A 22,363-nucleotide genomic window follows, 5' to 3' on the forward strand; every position below is an offset into this window, starting at 1 on the left:
GATTATCATTTAGTTGCTAGTTTTAATATTTTTTCCGAAAGATAAATGAGTTTAGCCTGTTGATAGTGATGTTGCTAGGTTGATGATGATGATCCTCCATTTCCATCCGTAAAGAAAAAAAAAAGAAGGAATACATACGAGTTTTTGAAAGAGAGAGACAATAAAACCAATGGTAAATTAGAAATTTTATTACATTTTTTGGTCCAACTCAGCATTTTTCGTCAATGAAACTTTTATCAAAATTTAAAATCATTCAGGAACTATTTTATAGATAATATTTTTTTGGTACTATTTTGTCAATGTTTGAATCTTTCGGATATCGAATTGGTATTTATCTCCCAAAAAATTAATGAGAACATGAACAACAATCACCGACTTTAACAATCACCAACACGTAATTGAACCTCATGTCCTCTTTAGAAGCTCCAAATCCAGGCTTTGAGACCATGAGAGTGTAGATGTGTGTGAGAACACCCTTCTTGTACATCTCAGAGAGCTTCTTCACATGACAATGGAGCTTCGCGAAAACCACCTCTAAGTTACTCTGCATAAGAAGCTTCCCGATGTATGTCAGATCGGTGCATCGGCGAGCCAGGAAAATGCCAGAGAGTGAAGGGTCGTCGTCGGTGTCGACTAGACAAGAGTAGAGCTCCTCGAGCTTGTTGCAAATAAGTTGTCATTTCCCAGTAAAGATCCTAATCGAGAGGGAGGGAGAGATTGAGAAGGAAAGGAGGTTCACAACTTGCCAGAGATTGAAAAATTCCAGCAAGTTATTCTGACATGATTTGAGTTCTTCATCATAGCCCATAATACCTAAAGTTGTCAGTGGTTGTGGTGCAATGAAGCAATTTTTGAACGAGAGATTTTGGTGAATATTCTGGCAAAAGGACAGTGGTTATGGAATGTAAGAGAGAATGTAGTTTGAGGAAACTGCTATATTGGAGAAGTGGAAATAGTGGGAGGGGTAGAATGAGAATTTAAAAAATTAAATGAGGGTATTTTCGAACAGAAATTATTAAAATTTCAGTTTCTTTGTCTAGTAAAATAGCGACGGCCAAGCTCACAACGACGGTGACCAAGCGATGAATTTGTGAAAGAATAATAGAAGAACTTAGATCTCACAATGTGAAGGAGATAGTGGGAGAGTGTGAGAGAGCAAGAGAGAAAGAGGAACTTACAGTCTTACGGAGTAGTGGGACTGAGCAGCGATGGCAGGCGAGAGCTGAGCAGCGATGGCAGGTGGGAGATAAGTTGCAGCGACGGCGAGGAGCTGTGAGACTGAGCAGCGATGACAAGGAGCTGTAAGACTGAGCTGTGGCAACGGCAAGGAGTTGCAGGACTGAGCTATGGTGACGGCAAGGAGCTGGGGGACTGGGCAGCGGAGAATAAGACTGTGGTGACTATGGTTCTCTGAAGAAGAAGAAGACTTTGGGGACTTGGGGTCTAATGGAGGCGCAAACAAAAGCACCCTAATCTCTACGAACATATATATAGGGGCGGATCAAGTACCCCTAGTGGTAACTAACATGCGCATGATGTGGCCGAGATGTGCGCAGGTGCTATAAAGGTCTTTAAAATGGTTACTTGATTAAGCAAAGTTTTAATATTTAAAAGTTGGTTCCGAGGTGTGGCGTTGTGCGTCCGAGATATTCGGGTACGGATCACATCCCCCAAGCTTGATTTGTTTTCGTACGTATAAGCAAGTTGAGCTTTGTCGTGACATTTATACCTCGGAACCTTGTAAGCTTGTCCTAGTAGCCCCCAGGCTCAACACTCGATCGTTTAATATTTGGCAAGCTTGGATTTTTGAATACATTTTAGGGAATGTCAAAGGTGCACGCTATGTTTAATGCACTTAATGTAATAATTACAATCGTGCAGTTATCTTGAGTGAATTAGGATCATTCACCTTTAACAGTAGGTGAATAGTTTTGTTGATCAAACGGCTAGTAATTATAAATGGTACAAATCATGTGATAGTGGGTTTTTTAGATCTTACATTACCTTTTCTCTATTTACACGTTGGGAATTGTTCCTAAGTTACTAGCACAAAAGTTTACCAAGTGAAGAAAAATGACTTTGAAAGGTTAGTGTCTTTGTCTTCTTGCTCTTTTCTTGTCTCCTCCCCCCTTCTTGTCATGGCTAGAGACAAAGATAAAGACAAAGTAGTAGCAGTAAAATATGACTTTTATGTGTGGGTACATGCTGATGTTAAATGTCGTGCTTTCCTTTATCATAGCGTAGAAAAAATTTCTGAACTTGCCGCTGGTAACTGGATTCGGGTTGGTGTGCCAGTGGGTGTGGAGTTCTTTCCTTATAGCGGTGAAGAGAAAGTATGCAAGAAAAAGGGTGACTGGGCATACTTTTATTTTTATGTTTGTGTTTTGTCTAAGTTGAATGTTAGGTTTTCATTTACTGACGTTGAATGTAAAGTGTTAACACAATTGAATTATGCTCCATCACAATTACATCCAAATTCATGGGCTTTCCTTCAAGCCTATGAGTGTTTGCTGGAGTTCTTAGAGACTTGTTTTTCTCTAAACATCTTTTTCTCATTGTTTCAGTCAAAAGAAGTGCGTAGAGGTCTCTGGGTAAATCTAAGTAGTTACCTGGGATGGTCCATCTTCTTTTTATACAAGTCATCTTTTAAAAGTTTCAAAGATATATTTGTAAAATTACATTCGTTTGAAACTAAATACCCATTTTTCTTAGATGATGAGTTAGGGGAAAATTTTCTCCTTTATTAATGGCCTGAGCCGATACAAATATTAGATGCTTTGAGGAGGGATGAGGAGGAGAATTTGATTCTGGAGTTTTTGATAGATTGCTTTTCATTAGGAAAATTGTGGTCTACTTCGGATATGTTAAAGGTTGAAAATGATAAAGAGGCTTTGAAAGGGTATATAGGTAAGCTTTTGATATATAATAAGGTGGGAGGTTTTGTATTGTGGATGACTTATTTCTCGGACTTACGTAGCTTGTTTGTTACAGGTGGAAAAGTTCCGAGTCTATCCTCGGCACGAATGCGATGTTTGTATGGACGTGGGGATGAACGCTGCATAGTCTAGTGCTTGTCCTATGAAAAGAAAGAAACCAGACTCAGAAAAGTCCCTGGAAGTCCTTTTTGCTGCTGATTTGGACTTTGGGGAGGATAATGAATCTGGGAAGCGGTTGTGACTTCATGGTTTTGCTAGGGGTTGCGCAATATTCAGTCGATGTGAAATACTAAAAGAAGTAGGAAAAGACGCGGTGGGACAATATATGTGGTAAGAAGAAGGTTTCAATAGTTTGTTTAAGTTAGCTGTGATGTTTGGTAACTGAGATCTTTGGCTATATTTTAGGTTATTAGTGCTAGGATGCTCTGTATGAGCCAAACTACCGAATTGCTCGGAGTTGAAGAGAAGAAAGAGACAAGCAGGGTGCGAGACTTGGAGAAGTATTTGAAGGAAAGAGATGAAGTTGTCATTGATGTGACATCAAAAATGAAAAATATGGAGGGAGAGATGTCAAAGTTGCATGATCAGATTCGAACCTTGCAGGGCCAGATTAAGGATGCTCATAATGAGAAAGGGGGGTTGACTTCTAGGGTTCATGAGCTTGAGAATGTGGTGCTAGAGACGTTTGCGGTGGGCTTTGACCGTGCTATCAGTCAGGTGACGATGCCTCGACTCACAAGAGTCACTCTAGTCTGGGACCCATTCTAACTTATTTATATAGGTATTTACAAAAGTACCTAGCCCTCTAAAAGTCTATACAAAGCGAGGGCAAAGAAAACTACTACCACTGCTACTATTATAACTATCACTGGTCATCGATCCCTGGTAGCTAAAGAAACACGGAAGTACTGTGTGGAAGTAAGAGAAGTCACTCTAACCCTCCGGTAATGCTACTGCTGCTTGCTAGTCCCAAGGCTGGAAACTCAAAGAAGATCTGCCGGTTTGCATCATCGGAACGGAGAAGTAAGGGGTGAGAACCTAAGGTTCCCAGCAAGGTACTACACAGGAAAATCTAAGGATTTCCGCAACCTAAGTCTAAGACTTCGCACAGTTAGGTCGGTAAGTCACACAAACAAGTGCAAGCACAAGTATATAGCAAAATAGTACACAAACACAAATTATAGGAAGTAGAGATAAATCAGAATCACAGATAAATGCAGAAACCAAGTATGATGCATGTATGGTCCTATGCAGGCCATGAGCTCATGCTTCGGTTGGCTACCCACAGCCCGACGTTACCCGGTCCAAGTCCAGATATGGCTACTCCACTAGGTCGGTCGTGCATCGGTGCCTGAAATACAATCGCGACACTAATAAAGAATGACCCAAAAATACAAGGTGCTCCCAGTGAGTAACAGTCCATATGGTGGGTGTCCCCACATTCATATAGTCTCTGGGCAGGTGGGATGGAAGTCCGCTCTACCAGGTACTTCTTAGCACCTTAGGGTTTACAATTTCTTCTTCTGCGACATATCTCAACAGAATTTATTTCTAAGGGACTTCTCCTCCCTTCTTTTATAAAAACTTGTGCCGGATCTTTCTTAAAATGTCTCAGCCTTGTCACATTTTATCGTTTTGCCCTTTTATTTAACTTTTCTTTTTATTGTTTTCATTAGGTTTTTAATGACGCTTTCACTCCTAATATTATTATTTTACCATTGTATCTTCATATTTTTCCTAATATACTTTTTTTTCTTAATTAAGTTAATTATTCATTTTTAATTTGACTTTATGTCTGAAATTACTAATATGCCCCTAAGTACTCTAGTTCTTACCGTTTAACCTTATTTAGCATCAAAACTTTACCAGGTTAATCCTAATAGTTGTCTATGATTAAAATTATTTCTACTAATTTGATTAAATGTCAATTTTCACCCGGGTCTAAAACCAAATTTACCCTTTATTAATTTATTTACTTATTCTAGTTACTGCTTTTTACTGTTTTACTTCTAACTTTTACTAAAAGTTTTATTTAGGCCCAAAATTTTTTTATAATTATAATTTTGACCCAACTAATTTATATAATTACTATTTTACCCTTAATGACACTGAATCAGAATTTTACTTATTTTTCATTTAAATTACATGTTTAACTCTCTTTTTACCCAAAAATGACCATAACACCATTTTTATCTTTTCACCTTTGTTCCATAGGGTTAAAATTACTTTTATAACTAATTTTTAACTCTTTTCTACCTTGATTTTTGTGATTTTAGTGACTGAAATTTCAGAGGTGCAGTTTTTATGTTTTTTTTCACTTTTTGTGACGTATAAAGCTTGAAACTTAAACCCCAAGCACTTCCATGTTTTCGGCTGTTTTCACACAAAATATAGAGGCAATATAATAGTATTTTACACATATTTATCAAGCCAAAATAGTGGTAATTCACAAAATTTCTAGAAATTCAAATCAAGCACAAATTCATCATAAAGTGGCTCATATAAGCACCGAAAACAAGCAAAATCATACTCTAACTAATCCTAACCCTTACCTCTTATGTAATTCAGTTAGTAAACCTTTGTCACACTAGAAAACGTTTATACAAGGGCAGAAACACAGTTGGTGGTGGTAAGTTTCGTTGTTGGGCCTAAAGTGTCGCAAAACATCGAAATTCAGCCACTGTGAGCTCGAAACTCCTTAACTCTTTAGGCATGCTCCATGGGTGCTTCAAGAGGAGTTTGCTATACATAAAGGAGAGTAAAGATTCATAATGGTTACTATTTCTTTTTAAAAGAAAAAGAAAAGGAGAAAGAACAAGAGTTTACCTAGCCGAATTCGGTATAAACGCAAAGATTGGTGAAAACGGACAAGAGTTTGTACTTGTATGGTTTGAGTCCTTGAAGAACACTTGAAGAATAGTATATGAATGATAAAATAAGAGGCTGAAAACGCAGGTAGTGTGTGCAAAATTTTTTCTGTTTCTCCTCTCTCACTCACGGTTCTTATCTCACTACAAGAAAATGGAACATTTGTAACAAAAATTTTGTATCAAATTTAAAATTGTTACAAAAAACCATTTTTTTGTATTAATAGTTGCTGATTGTTACAAAAAAAACTATGTTTTGTAACAATATTACAAGTTGTTACAAAACATCCAGATATTTTGTAACAATCCATTTTATTTTGTTACAAATGATGGTAATTTTTGTAACGCGCTGGTGTGTTGTTACAAAATATTGTAAAGTTGTTGCAAAAATTCGTAGTATTTTGTAACAAAATAGTTTTTTGCTTCAAAAAATCCAAATGTGTTGTAACAAAATATCTTTTTGTCTGAAAAACTCAAATTATTTTGTAACAAAAAATTAATTTGTCACCAAATTTAACATTGTTTGTAACAAGTTTTTTTTGTGTCACAAAATATATGTATAATTTATAATTTTTTTTCAAAATGTTAAAAACTTTAAGAATTAAAAAAATTGTCTATATATTTTTAAAAATAATTTTATTTTGTTTCAGAAATTAAAAAAATTGTTTATATAATTTTTTTAAAATATATTTTATATATTATTTTTTACATATTCATTAATTTTTAAATGATGTAAATATTAATTTATATGCCTTTAGAAAATTAGTATATAATTTTTAATAATCAGAATTTTAAGATAACTTAAAACTAATTTGTGAAATTTAAAATTTTTTTTAATTTATAAATATAAATAACAATAATTAAAAATATTCCAAAAGAAATTTAAAAAACTAAATGCACTGTAAAAACCCAAGGGCTAATAGCTAGTGAATATAAAATGGTAAAAAAAATCCTAAGGTTCCCCATTCCCCCACCTCACTCGAAGCCTCACACTCAGTCACTCTCAACCCATCGCACCGTCTACAAACCCTATCTGCGAGGGAAAAAGGAGCTGCTGCCGGAGGAAGAGTCACCGGCGTAGCCCCTGGGAGACGTCTCCGGCGGCATCGTGGTCCTCCAGTCGCTCCTCGAATCTGCTTCGTCTGCGCCACTGCTAACCTCGGTCTGTGTCGTCCTGGCCGTCCTGGCTCCGCTGCCTTCCGCCTTCTCTGCCTCGGTGTCGTGCCTCTTCTGTATCTGCTACCTCTTTTTCTGTGGTCGTCTTGTTGGGTGAGTCCTCTGCTGGCTGTGCTCTGTTCGTGCCGAAGCTCTGCTCGTGCCGAATCTCTGATCGTGCGGTCACCTCTCCTCGCTGGTGGCTTGCGTCTTTGATGGTGGAACGGCCCCAACCCATCGCTGAGTGCTGAGTTTGGTTCTGCTTCTGACATTCTTCAGTGTAGAGGTGTTTTTTTCTAATATGTAGTTATTGTATATTAATTTTGTGGACTTCATTCTTGTTGTTTTATTGTAGGTTTAGAAGAGAAAAATTTATGCTAATTCCTAACTGTATCTGTATGTAAAACTAAATGATTTAATATGTTGTTCTGTTTGTTCTTTTTCCTTTCTTGAGGCTTGTATACTAAAGTTGGAAAACCTGAGTTACATAATAAAGCAGAAGAAACTTTTATTAGAACAAAAAAGTTTGTCTCTTAGCTTGATAGTGAAATGATGAAGATTTAATAAAAGGCTCTTCTTCTGGTGTTGTGTTGCAGTCTTTAATTTCTTCTGGTTTTGCCGTGCTTCGTTGTTCTGCTGCTGGTCTGCTCTGATTGTCTCCTCTGTTGAAGGTAAGTCCAGCTTAATTTAGTATTGAACCTTGATTCTGCTGATGTTGTGACTAAAAATATTAGTTTTATATCTGTTTGACTATATTAGTGTTATTAGCTTTTGATTTCTTTTTACTCTGTTCGATTCTATTTTTTTTATACTTTTGTGTTTGTGAATTGAGTAAAGTAGGTAACTATTTGATCCTTAGTAACATAGAGATATTGATTAAATTTTGTTAATAATTTTGTGTATTTAACATTGCATTGATTTAGAATAGTTTATGCTACTCTGCTCATCCGGCGTTGTCCTTTACCTCTGCTGGTCTGATTCGGCTGTCCTTCTTCTCCTGTTGGTCTAGTCTGGTCCGATTATGTTTCTGCTAAAAGTAACTTCAGTTTATTTGAGTATTGTTAAATATGCTGTTAGTTGATAATCTTCGCTGAAATATTGAACCTTGATTCTGCTGATATTGTGGTTGAAAATATTGTTAATTGATTATGCTGATGTTGTTGTGGTTGAAAGTATTAGTGTGTAACATGGTTGATTATTTGATTTTTAGGTTATTTGGAGAGTTGATATGTTTGTTCTATTTTTTGTTTCTGGGTTTTATTATTTTGATTCTATTGTTTGCACTTTTTTTGGTGATTTTGAAAGTGATAGCCGCTGTGATGCTATGTTATGTCATGCTGCTCTCTTTTTTTTCACTCTTTACATCCTTCTATCCATTCTCGTCTCCTGCAAAAATTAGTCCAATGGCCAATTACCAGAAATATTGGGTTAATTTTGATAGACGTACTCCTGAGTTTAGGAAGTGCCTCGATGAATTATTTTTGGATATTACCTTCTCTCAACCCGGTGTAAAAAATCAAATACGTTGTCCTTGTCTCAAATGCAACAATTTTATGTTCAAATTTAGAAATGAAGTTCATCATCATGTGCGCTAATGGGGATAGTGACCTCTTATAAAACATGGGTGCATCATGGTGAGATACTTCAAGATACATCCACTATAGATGTGTCTGATCTAAATGAAATGATTGTGAAAAGGAGAATGATTCTGCCACTTATGAGATGTTGTATAACATCTTTAGAGAAGAAACACTAGGGGAGACGCCGAGAGATTTTGCTACCAACATAGATGAAAATATAGAAGAAGAACCTCATCAAGGGGCAAAGAGGTTCCAGAGGCTAATGAGGGATTATGAGCAAAGCCTGAATCTGAACAGTGGGATATCAAGGTTATCTTTTATTGTCAAGTTGTTTCAAATGAAATGTCGCTATGGATGGAGCAACAATTCAGTTGATGCTTTGTTGTTCTTTTTAAAAAGCATATTTCCAAAGAAAAATTCTTGTTGATAGGCGTATTGGTAAAAGGGGACCTTCGCGTGGGATTACAACAAATAGGGTTATCAAAACAAAGACAAATGGAAAATTGGAATTGCCAATCTCTTTGGAGAACTTAGCTCCTAATGGCATCCATGATGATCTGTTTACATCTGAAGTGGGTATTGTTACAAGACAAAATGCTCCTTTGGATGTAGAGAAATGGAGCCAAGTTGGAGATGATGTCAAGCAAAAAAGATGCGACATTATTTTGGTAATACATATTTATATTTTCTGCTATTATGTATATTATAGAACTTATTTCTGCTAACTAACTTTGACAAATCATATGTAGGAAAAGTTTGATATAGCTGATACGTAAGTAATGCGCAACATGATTTTAGCTAAGGCTAACATATGTTATCGAAGTTGGCGCTCAAGATTGCCTGAGCACTATGAGTTGTATCAAACTGATGAGGAGCGCCTTCAAAATCCACCAAACAATGTTCTATCGGAGACATGGGAGAATTTGGTGTCCTACTTTGGAAGTCCTTCTTTTCAGGTTTGAATTTTTTATTGTGACAACCATTGAGGTGTTCTTATATTGTTTTGCTATTTTAGGTCAATGCAAATAATTATACCTTACCTCCTTTTGTCTTTTGTGAGTTTGGTCTTCTATAGGAAAAAAGTTTAAGAAACAAAGATAATAGAAAGCATCATATTGTACCACATATTGTTGGTCGAAGGACATTTCAAGTTGTTAGACGTGATCGGGTAAATAGTCTTAAAGTTTTAATTTGGTCTTATATTTTTTGCTATGTCACGTTTGCACTTAACTACATGCTATATTTTAAACTTCCAAAAAATTTGTAGCGCCATCCTAGAACCGGTGTCGAGCCTGACATTCAAGAATTGTGGCAAATTACTCCTCAAAAGAATAATGGAGAATGGGTCAATGAAAAAGCTAAACAAATTGATGTAACATTACTAACCTTTTTTCTCTTTCTGTTGCATGGAAGTTAAATTTTATCTCCATTTTCAAATCACGAATTGGATTGTGTATGATGATATTAGCTGTATGCTGGATGACTCCTATGATTTGGAAAATCCTCTCACTCCAAATGAAGCTTTTCTACTTGTGAGAGGTGAGAAAAGTGGTACAAGTTATGGCATAAAGGCTCCAAAGTCTAAGTTAAGGATTCAAGCACAACTTCAAGAGGCAATGCAAGACCGTGAGGAGCTAACAAAGGAAATAGATGTGCTCAAAGAAAAACTTGAAGAGCAACGAATACGGCAAGAAGAAGAATTAGCTTAAATGAAAGCTCAATTGGAAGCTCAACAAGCTGTTGTGAACTCTCTCATAGTGCGCTTTGACAATGAAACAAACTAGACCCTAAAGGTACTCCTAAAGTTGCTTATGGTTTTAATACATTTTCGTAGATGATTCCCATTTTATATTAGTATATTTTAATTTGTATATGGATCTATTTATCACATTGTACTTGTGTCATGGTTGAAAAATGACAAATGTCCTATTATTTGGTTTGATAAATTTGGTTGGGTATGACTGAGACATAAGTTGTGAATTGGTTGTGTTTGTTGGAGCCGTGGACGGTGGAAATATCCAAGTTTTAGGGGAGGTTCTGCCGAAATTTTTCTAAACAGTTTGGATAAAACTTAGTGAAAAAATTATAATTAGTGTTATATCTTGTTTCTAACTTTTTTGTTTCGGTTTTTCTTATTTACAAGAGTGCTGAAATGGTGACCATATGCTACCTTGAGGGCTCAAGAATATTTTGATGCATAGAGACACTAATCTATGTTAGAACTTTTATGTTTTGGTTGAACTTTTATGTTTTGGTTGAACTAATCAATGTACTCACTAGCTAATGTTATTTTGTTTCAAGACAATTTTAGCTAAAAGGATCTTGTTTGACTTATGTATATTTTTGCATATTATATACATATAAACTTGCTTATTAAAAGCGTTAATATATTAGTTAATTTGAAAGATAATTTAGTAAATTATGCATGTAATTTGTAATAAAAAAGTTGTTACAAAATAATTAATTTGCTTTCGTAACTAAAGAAAAAAAATGTTACAAAATCATGTTACATTTTATAACAAAATTTTTTGATAGGAAAAAAATTGACTGTCACAAAAAATACCTTCAAGTTCAAAATTTGTTACCACTTTTGTAACGGCTTCTGATTTTTTGTATCAGAAAAAATTATTACAAAATATGGTATTGAATTGTAACCGTTTCATTTTTTGTTACAAAAACTTTTTGTAACGGAACTTACTACAATGGACCCTTTTGTGTTACAAAAAACTTTTGTTTTAAAATTTCGACGTTTTGTAACAATATTTTTTGTTACAAATGCGCCTTTTTCTTGTAGTGTCTTCTCTTTATGGTAAAATGGTATTAAATTTTTGCTTGGTAATTGTCTTAAATAAAAATTTGAAGTCTAACCTAATTAAATGTAGTAAAAGAGGGCTGGAAAATTACAAAAAAATGGGCTGATAGCAAGAGAAAAGGGGTGTGATTTTGAGGAAACACAATCAGCGTCATAATGACATGTTTATCTGTAGTTAACTGCAGTTAATTTCTTGTGGTTAAAAATACAGTAGAGTGGGGTGAGAGGCTGAGATAATCTCAACTTAGAGGCTAAGAGAGGGAAGCTGAGTTAATTGGGTAGCAAGAAAGAGGATTCGAGGCCTCTATGAGTCATTTGCGGAATACTAGTCAAAAATTCAGTTCGAGTAACTTTTACCGTATGGTAAAATAATTAATGGCTGATATGTATTCTTAAATGAGTAAATCATGAATGGATGAATAACATAAATCTTGAGGCACATTTAGTTGGGTAGAAATTATTTTGACCACTGATTCCGAGATTTTTGATTACTATAGTTTTCTCGACGCACGTAAAACCGTCACTAAAAGTGAATTTCGGGCTCAAAAAGTCTCTAGTAAGGAAAATAAACCAATGGTAAACTAATATTTATTATTTACTAGTCAAACTAGACTTATGGGGATTAATTACCCTCGTAAAGTCAATTTTTCCCACTAGTCATCCTTACTGTAAAACCAAACATCAAAGTCGGATTACATAAGCATAATAAATACCAACAAAAAGGTATCTATAAAATGCAAAGAAAGTACTACCTAGCTCGGTATGCATGTAGCTCGGCTTTCCTCCCAGAAATTTCTTAGTATCAAGGATAGGAGCTCGGCCCCAACACTCTTGGAACAGAAAAATTACGCACTCCTCTACCTCATCTAAATCCTAAAAGTTGTATTTTATAATTAGGGGGAACTCCTCCCAGTACAGGCTAAAAAAGGCTTTGTCTCGCTCATTCAAAAAGAAAGGTTGGTCACTCTCAATCGATCGAATATTGAAAAATAATTTTTAAAATCATGAAAAGAATTGTCAAAAATGGAAAAGACCTTCCTTCTTTAAACAGCCTAGAAGGAAATTTAGCCCTTTTTTTTGGAACTGAATGGTTTAATGTGTTAAAAAAAGATAAGAAGACTTTGAAGGATAAAGATAAGTCAAGTTCTCGACTTATTAGTTGATAAATTTTCAGTAAACTCCAAGAATTGAAATGGATTTGAGAAGGAACAACTTTATAGAGATGGAGAATTTCAAATTCAAAATCAGAAAAAGGGAGACTTACCCCTAGCCTAATAAAAAAGCACTCATACATGTAAATGAAATGACGCTCCGACTTGTCAAGTCGGGAAAAACAAATTCTCTCCTCGCGATTAGCAATTACAATCTCATATTTATCCTTATCCTCCGATCTCTACACAGCTTATGTTGTCTACCAAAAGTTTCGATATACTCATTATCAATTACAGGGACAATAGAAAACATGGTAATATCTACCTAGTCTAGGTCGGATGGAACTTTAGAAGACATGTTGAGTATTACCGAATGTGACATAAAGTTATACCTACAACACACCAATAGAAAATCATCACAACAAGTCGAAAAGCTGGGTACAACAGCACAAACATTTAGACAAATCCGCATGAGGTCGGATCATCTTCAACAACATAAAAGAATTCCATAGTTCTTAAAACCTCTTGCAAACTAAGCAATCAAATCACATTATTAGAGCTTGAAATGACGCCCTTTTCAGAAGTAAAAAGGCACCACTTGGGAGCACGAGCAAAGCTCCATATTCAATATACAAATTCATAGCAAAGAAATAATTTTCAAAGAAGAGAATGCAGAAGTTTAGAACAACCATGAAGATACAAATTCAAAACAACATCAATAACCATCAATATGAACAGTGGGGAGCTTAGTTCAGACAAGGGGTGGCCATGGCCCCCCCAAACTTTTATTAAAAAAATTAGTAATACTTTTTCAAAAAATAAAAAATAGTTCAGTTGGCTCAAATATTTTATTATGACTTAAAATACCAAAGTTTAATCTTCATCTCTTGCTTTTATTGTACAATAATTTTTAGTTTTAAACATTCAAAACATATTGGATTTGAACTGAATTGACTGTATTTGCATTTCGCAGCTATCTATTCAATAAGCAACACTCCCTCTACGTTTGAGTTCAAATATAAAAAATTAGGTATTTTTTATTTATGTAATTTAATATTATTTTATATTTTACTGTTTATTTAATTTAATTTTTTATATGATAATTAGAATATTCAATAAATATTGATATTATTGTATTTGTCATTTTAATTTCTTTTTTACATATTTTACTGGATATATATTCAAATTTCTATATAAAATAGTCATAAAAAATCAAAGAGTTGATGATGCATTTTTTAAGAAGAAGGCTAATATTCAAGAAGGAAAACATATAACTTTTACAATATCAACACCTGTAGATAGTTCTTCTACTTTAATGAATCACGAAAAAAGTAAGATACAACCTTCAAAAGTTTAAAAAGTTACATCTGATGAGTTTGATCTTAATTCTTTAGAACGATACCCTGAAAAATGGCTTCCAATTTGGCAATATTACCCAAATCAGAGAAATGTTAGACGAGCTTATCTTAAATGGGATCTATATCAAAAGAATCTTGAAAATTATCTTCTGTCTGGCCCACCCAAAATTTCGTTTCAAGCTCCGCCACTGAATATGAAACCATTTTTTTCACACAAACATCAAGAATGATTGTATTCAGAAGCACATTATCTAGCAAAGAACAGGAGTGCAAAAAAAAAATAAAAAAGACAAGACCAACCTTGATTGAATGAGAAATGAAGGAGCGCACGTATATTCCAAACCTCTCAAGAAAAGCACAAGTAAAAAACTCAAAGCAGAATTTTAAGATGGAAAAATATTGGAAGCGAAAAAGGGTTACAACGAAGAAAATGAAAAGTTTTAAGAGAGAAAGAAGGGAAAACATTTTAGAAGAAGCAAAAAAAAAAGAAAGAGAAAAAGGGTTGGGTATTTATAAGACTCTAGGGGCATAACAGTAAATTCACTCCCCCTCATTTATGACGTGCACGGTTACTAAAGCAACCGTAAAAAAACATGCAAATGATTACAAAAAAACGCAACGTTTCAAATTCATAAAAACATGTTGAGTACTCGACCTAACCCTCCAAAGGGCAGTATACCACACGTGATAAACTGACACCACAAAAAGACTAGCTCGACCTATAAATGCTCAAACCCGACCTAATGAAACTCAGTTTTAAGTAGGGGCACTGTTCATACCCTAACCCAAAATACAACCAGATCCAATGCGAGCAAAGCACAATGTACATACCAGGGTTTCATCGGCACATACCCAACCCCATGCAGGTCAGCCTCGACAGTGCCAATCTTGACCTTATCTACTTGAATCAATAAAATAACTCCTACAATTTCTCCGCTTCATTTAGAAGGGAGATCCCAACAACCTCCCCAACAAAGGGGATGATTATTCACCATCAAAAGTGAAACTACTCAAAGGGGTGGTTACAAAATCTACACCTACCATTATAAGTACCCGAACACTCTCAGGTATTCTTCAAATCCAATCTACAAAAAACTTACTTAAACCCTTGTTAATTTAAGTATCGGAGTTCCTTGTACGTACTATCCCTACCTCCTCACGAGGAACTCGGATAACGGCACCTCATTACCAACAGAAGTCAAACGCTGCTTAAAAAGAGAAGTCTAAACCTCGCGTCCAAGCCCAAAAACAACCCAATTTCAAGTAACTCCCGTAACACTTAGAATTATTATATAATATTCTAAAGCATTAAATTTTTCAAACTAAATAATCTCATTCCTAAATATTATATTCTTAAAAATAATATTCTTAGAAATAAAAACTAATCCTTAAATTACACACTTTTAAAATATCCTCAGATTTTTATTTTGTTGATATATTTTTATTGAGCTTAAGAATAACACTTACCCTAACATGTAGCCGAGCTTTTATTTTTATTTTCAATTAGTTCACAAATTAAGTAATGTCATCTAAATTTTGTTCTGGAAATAGATAATTAAAAAAATAAAATAAAGAAAAATATCCACATATTATCGGTTAATTGTACAATTTGATAAAATGAACAGTAAAAACTATATCTATTTTATTTTAATTTAAGTTTGATTGGATGTGTCAATTTTTTAGCAATGATTCATTAGAACAGTAAATGGCACAAGTGCCACAAACACTCTAGTAGCCTTCATATCTATATTTTATTTGTGGAGGATCAAACATTTTTTTAGTCATACATTACACCATTTTTACACACTAAGAAATCTGTTTTATTTTTATACTACACTCCAGCTAAACTGGGAATCAAACCAAATAGCATCAATTCATGTGGCAGCCTATATATTGAGAATTAGTCTCCTACATACCACTTACTGCAGAAGTTGCACCCCTTATCTAAAATATATTATTAGAAATTTAATTAACATATTTGAGAAATTGTGATTCATTTTCCAAGTACAGCTTTTTTCTCTTTCTCCATTAAATTATAAGAAAAAGAGACATTACCCGTTATTTGACTATTGGGCAATAATTTTAAGAACCATAGGTCATAGCTTATAAGAAAGTCAAATTATTTCCATAAATTTTATAAATTTTCCCCAGACTTTAATATCATTGATTGATGATGATGATAAATTGATAATAATAATAATAAAAACTTAGTCCGTGTTTATTTATAGACACAGAATAGTAATCCAATACAAAATTATATTTAATTTATAAAATATGAATATAAATATTATGTTAAAAAATATTATATTAATATATTTTGTGTCTTTTAGTTTCTAATAAAAAATATAATTTATTTTCTTATTTTTCTTTTAATATTTTATTAATTTTTTTCATTATATTTTTTTTAAATTATTTGTATGAAAAAAATAAAAATAAATCAAATTTTTATAATTTATTTTATTATATATTTAATTTATTTCTAAATTAAATATAAAAATATTAATTTTTATTTTTTATCTTTTATATATATTTTATTTTTAATAATTTATTTTGTCCTGTTCTCAAAATTAAATGTAATAATCTTGAGAAGAGAAAAATTATAATTACTAAATAGCCTTAACTAATAATATTATAATTTATAATTATTACAAATTTCAATTCCAACTATAAAGTATAAAAAACATTACGTGTGAATTCCCTTTATTAGAAATTAAACTCCATGTACGAGTTAAATAAATAACAGAAAACTGAAATGAGACCAAGCCTTTAGCCACAGCCAAAAATTGGGTAGCAGTTAGCAATTTAGCATCATACAGTTCATATCACAAACCAGTGGCTGTCGTAAGACAAGTAGATCAAGACAACGAGCGTAAATATCATCACAAAAATATAAGATTTAACTGCGTTTGATGTCAAACAATAACAAACAGCTTATCCAGGAAAAGTTGAAGGATTAATTAAAATCGGGATAACTATATAAGACAGAAATTGTATTTTCATGTTTCAATGTATTCAACAATTCTATTTTTGAAGGAAAAGCTAAAAGCCAACTAAAGTTTGGTAGTAAAAATTTTTGAAAGAGTGTTTTGTGCTTTTTAAAAGTATAAGTATTTTTTTTTCATTTAATAAATTAAAAAGTCTATGTGTTTATATTTACAATTTTTAAAAATTAAAGATGCTTTTAAAGGCACAGCTTTTTAAAAGAGGTTTATGTACTTATGATTTATGAAAAATAAAAAATTTTAATATAATCTCGTTCATTAATTAATATTTAAATTTAATTTTTATATCATTGTCTATTATAATATTTTTAAATTTTAAAATTTATTATCAAATATATTTGTTGTTGTTTATATTTATTAAAAATTATTTTTAATTTAGTTTATCAAATATAGATATTATAATTTTTAAAAAACTAATTTTTATAAACTATTTTTAAAAAATAAAAATTTTATCAAATTAAATAATAATAATTTTTATTACTCTTTTCGTGGCCAAGATAAAATTTCCAATGATAGACTATTATGGCTTATAAGTTAAACCTATATTATTTTATAGTAGATATTATTTTGATCTAAGTATTTAAAAAAAAAAACACATTCTTTTTGTGTTATTAATTAAAAGATAATTTACAAATATAATTCATTAATAATTATTAATTTTATATAAATTTAAGAGTTTTTGATATATAAATAATATTACTGTAAGCCATCTAATGATAAAATAATAAACAAAAATAGATGACTTTTATATGTATGTATGTACGTGCAGATGTGAGTGCGTGTGTGTCTTACGCTTCATATCATATATTATTGAAAATACCTAAAAAATTAATATTCTATTTAATTATATTAAATATATATTAAAATTAATTATTAATATAAAATACATATTAAAATATAAAATATATATTAAAAATAAATTAAATAATATAAATATTTATATATAAATATATGCTAATTAATTAATTTTAATGTACAAATAATATTTTCTATTTTATTAGTTAATATAAACCAATACTAAGAATTGAGTTTAATGGTATCTAAAAAAAGTCTTAAAAGAATAAATTTAAGAGAAAATTCCACTCCCCTCCCCTGCGAGATGTTAAAATGACACTCCCCTCCCCTCTATTTTATAAATGTACATTTCCTTCCCTTCTAACTTTTAAAAAACCTTTTCTTTAATCCATTTTAAACTTTTTGTGTTAACTAATATTAACTTTATCCATTTTTTTAAAAAAAATAAATTATTTTTTAAAAAAATACCCATTAACAAAAATTTTATTTTTTATTATTATATTTTTTTACTAAAATATTTTTTAATAAATTATTTTTTATTGATTAAATTGTATTTTTTAAAAATTTAATAATTATATTTTTTTTCTAAAATATCCTTCAATAATTTTTTAATTATTAAATTATAATTTTACCAAAATTTTCGTTAACGATTTTTTTATATTTTACTATTAATTTTTTGATATCTATATATATTATTTTAACATTAAATAAAAAATTTTAGTAAGATTATTTTTCAATATCAATATATATTAATTGTTATATATATTAACAGTGATAAAAAAATTTTATTTAATGTTAAAATAATATATATTAATATCAAAAAATTAATAGTAAAAAATAAAAATAATTATTCATAAAAATTTTGGTAAAATCAAAATTTAATAATTAAAAAATTATTGAAGGATAGATATCTTAGAAAAAAAATAATTTAATTATTAATTTTTTTAAAAGTATTTTAATAAAAATACAATTTAATCAATAAAAAATAATTTATTAAAGGGTATTTTGGTAAGTAAAATTTAATGATAAAAAATAAAAAATTTTGTTAATGGATATTTTTTCAAAAAATAATTTATTTTTTCTTAAAAAATGGATAAAGTTAACACAAAAAGTTTAAAATGGATTAAAGAGGAGGTTTTTTAAAAGTTAGAAGGGAGGAAAATGTACATTTATAAAATAGAGGAAAGAGGAGTGTCATTTTAACATCTCACAGGAGAGGGGAGTGGAATTTTCCCTAAATTTAATGATTAAGAGCTCTGTCCAATTCTAAAATAGATGTGACAAAGAGAACGCTAATCTTTTATCATTTATTTTAATATATAATAACTCATTTTTATATACTTTTAATTTTTTTTACTACACTATAATTTATTATTATTATTTATAGTTATTTTTTATTTAATTGACTCTCTCTAATAGGATAAAAAATATTATAGTTAAAAATAATTTTTTGTATTATTCTATTATTTTTGAAGTATATACATAAAAATGTTAGTTTTGTATTTTTTTTCCAATATTTTTGTGCATAGTATATTTTTAGTACTTTTGATATTTTTATTTTTAGTTCTGTTTTAAATTATACATTTTTACTAATTATGATTTTATTATTATTTGTTCTTAACTTTTTATTTAATTTGTTCTTTCTAATAAGATCAACTATTTATATTATAAAAGAATTACAATAATAAACCATACACAAAATTAAAATTATAATAACAAATTATACGAAAAGCTAATCAAATTTATCAATTTATTATTACTTGATGATTAATTTTTTTATTTAATTTATCTTTTTTAGTGAGATTAATAATTCTTAAGAGAAAAAAAAATAAAGGGTATAATTGATAATAAAAATATTTCTTAACTAATAGTATAACGTAAAAAATTAACGCATAATCTATAATTTTTAACTTTATAAGTGAGAATTTTATCTGTATTTTGAGATAAACAAAAATAGTCAAACAAAAATTCTTCAAAAAATTTGAATGTCATCCTTATAATTAAAAGTTTAAAACGCTACTCCAAACTCACTCTAGAACGTTAGTGTTTAGTCAAATTTATATATAGATATTTTGTTTATGGTGGCGGCAACTAGGAAGTCATAGCATCTGCCGTCCCCATTTTATCATTATCCATACAAATAGAGATACAAAAATACAGAAGCAAATCCTCTAGTCGCAAATCACCAATAGCAGGCAAAATCTGCTAATTAAAATACTTAGCGCTCTTCTAATAACTATAAAGACACTTTATAATTTATCTTCTAATAACTACATCAGTTCTTAGAAATGGGGTCCGTTAACTTTATTAACGAAGAACGGCCACTCAAAATTTACTTCATTCCATACTTAGCATCCGGCCACCTGATCCCTCAATCCGACATAGCAAGATTATTCGCCTCACGTGGCCACCACGTGACAGTTCTCACCACTCCCTCCAACGCCCAACTCTTCCTTAAATCAAATCCCTACCGCCACCACAACTATCGGGTTCAAACCTTCCAATTCCCCTCCGATCAAGTAGGCCTTCCCGCAGGCATCGAAAACCTCACCGGCATCACAACGGTAGACGACTCCTACAAACTCTATTCTGGAACCATGCTTCTCCAAGAACCCCTCACCAACTTCATCGAGCAGGACCCACCAGACTGCATCGTGGGAGATTTTCTATACCCGTGGCTCCATGACCTCGCCATCAAGCTCAGAATCCCGAGGTTCGCCTTCAACGGTTTCTCTCTCTTCACCATCTGCGCCATGGAGTCCCTCAGATTACACCGTATGCAACCTACCGGCCCTTACCTCATTCCAGATCTTCCTCACAAAATCACCATGAACGCAGTACCGCCCAAGTTTCCCAAAGATTTCCTCGAAGTCCTGTTGGAGACGGAGGCTAAAAGCGATGGACTTCTTGTCAACAACTTCTTAGAGCTTGACGGAGAAGAGTACGTCCAATACTACAAGAAAATCACAGGTCACAAGGCTTGGCATCTTGGTCCTGCATGTCTTGTTCGCAGAACCTATGAGGAGAAAGCAGAGAGGGGCCCTGAAAAGAGCGTGTTGAATGTTGAAGACTGTCTGAGTTGGCTCGACTCGAGAGGAGCCAACTCAGTAGTCTACGTCAGCTTTGGAACCGTTTGCCATTTTCCGGATAATCAACTGTACGAGATAGCATGCGGCGTGGAAGCGTCGGGTTGCGAGTTCATATGGGTGGTGCCGGAGAAGAAGGGGAAGGAGAGTGAGAGCGAGGAGGAGAAGGAGAAGTGGCTGCCGAAGGGGTTCGAAGAGAGGAACAAGACGAAGGGTATAATTATAAGAGGGTGGGCCCCGCAGGTGTTGATATTGGGGCACTCCGCCGTGGGTGCCATGCTAACGCACTGTGGGTGGAACTCGACGTCAGAGGCTGTAAGCGCAGGGGTTCCAATGATAACATGGCCGTTGCACAGTGATCAGTTCTACAATGAGAAGCTGATAAGTGAAGTACGAGGAATTGGGGTGGAGATTGGTGCAGATGAGTGGGGCGTTTATTGTTACGGTCAGAAGGAGAAGGTAGTAGGGAGAGTAGAAATAGAGAAGGGTGTGAGGAGGTTGATGGACGGTGGAGATGAAGCCGAGGAAATCAGACGGCGTGTTCAAGAGTTCAAGAAGAAAGCTAGAGAAGCTGTCCAGGAAGGTGGGTCATCTTACAATAATTTAACGTCTCTTATTCAGGAAATAAAAAGGTTAAGAGACTCTAAGCTACACGAATTTGAGTAAAGTGATTTCATTTTCATAGATTGCAACGTGGTGCTTAAATTGGTAGTAGTTAATGATTGTTTCCAAACCAATAAAGGTATATAGTGGGTATGAATTAAAGTCTGTAAACAAAATTTGTATAAAATTGATTTCGATCAGGAATGATTTGGTAGTAATATAATTTATGTTTGGTAATTTTTATATTAAAATATATTATAATAAATTAAATATTGTTTGAATTATATTATTTAAAATTATTTTTAAATAAAAATTATTAAAAAATATAAATTTAAAAAATTATATTATAATTTTATTTTAAATATTTAAATAAATTTTAATATATTTTAAATATTTTTAGTATTTTTAATATTTTAATAAAATTAATAGAATTATAATACAAACTAAAATATATTTTATATAAAAAATAACAATAATAGTAAAAAAATTTATATAAACAAAAAAATAATAAAAATTTTATAAAAAATAATAATAAGTATGATAGAATATTAAAAAAAATAATTTATTTAGTTTTAGGTAATTATGAATTAGAGGGTAGAAATAGAATCACGATTTGCCTTTAAAGGAAAAAAAATTAGACAAAACAAAAAAATAAAACTTCTAAAAAAAGTAAACGTGTTTGATACTTCAAACACTAAACCAAAGATATATAGTAAAATTAACTAATAAAATTAAATTATTAATATAAAATATATATTAAAAATAAATTTAAATATTATATATATTTATATATAATTATATAATGACTAATTTTAATAGTTAATTTTAATATAAAAATAAATAATTAGCAATAGAATTTATTGGTCCAATTTATATCTTTAATATATAATATGTATATTCATAAAATATATAAATAAATGATAAACAAGTATTTAGTGCCACAAAGTTATAATTTAATTTGCTAATAATATGTAAATAATATTTCATATTATCAAATGTAAAATAAATAAATATTGAA

The 22,363-nt window shown here is 31.7% G+C and overlaps 1 protein-coding gene across 1 annotated transcript; it reads left to right on the forward strand.

Annotated features, from left to right (window-relative positions):
- Positions 1 to 19,771: 19,771 nt before the first annotated feature.
- LOC130940912 (UDP-glucose flavonoid 3-O-glucosyltransferase 7-like) lies at positions 19,772 to 21,626 on the forward strand. The gene has a single exon (XM_057869555.1). The coding sequence runs from the start codon at positions 19,945 to 19,947 to the stop codon at positions 21,406 to 21,408; it is 1,464 nt and encodes a 487-aa protein (XP_057725538.1). The 5' UTR covers positions 19,772 to 19,944; the 3' UTR covers positions 21,409 to 21,626.
- Positions 21,627 to 22,363: the final 737 nt, after the last annotated feature.

The sequence above is a fragment of the Arachis stenosperma genome, chromosome 1, assembly GCF_014773155.1.
Source record: "Arachis stenosperma cultivar V10309 chromosome 1, arast.V10309.gnm1.PFL2, whole genome shotgun sequence".
Classification (NCBI taxonomy): Eukaryota; Viridiplantae; Streptophyta; class Magnoliopsida; order Fabales; family Fabaceae; genus Arachis; species Arachis stenosperma.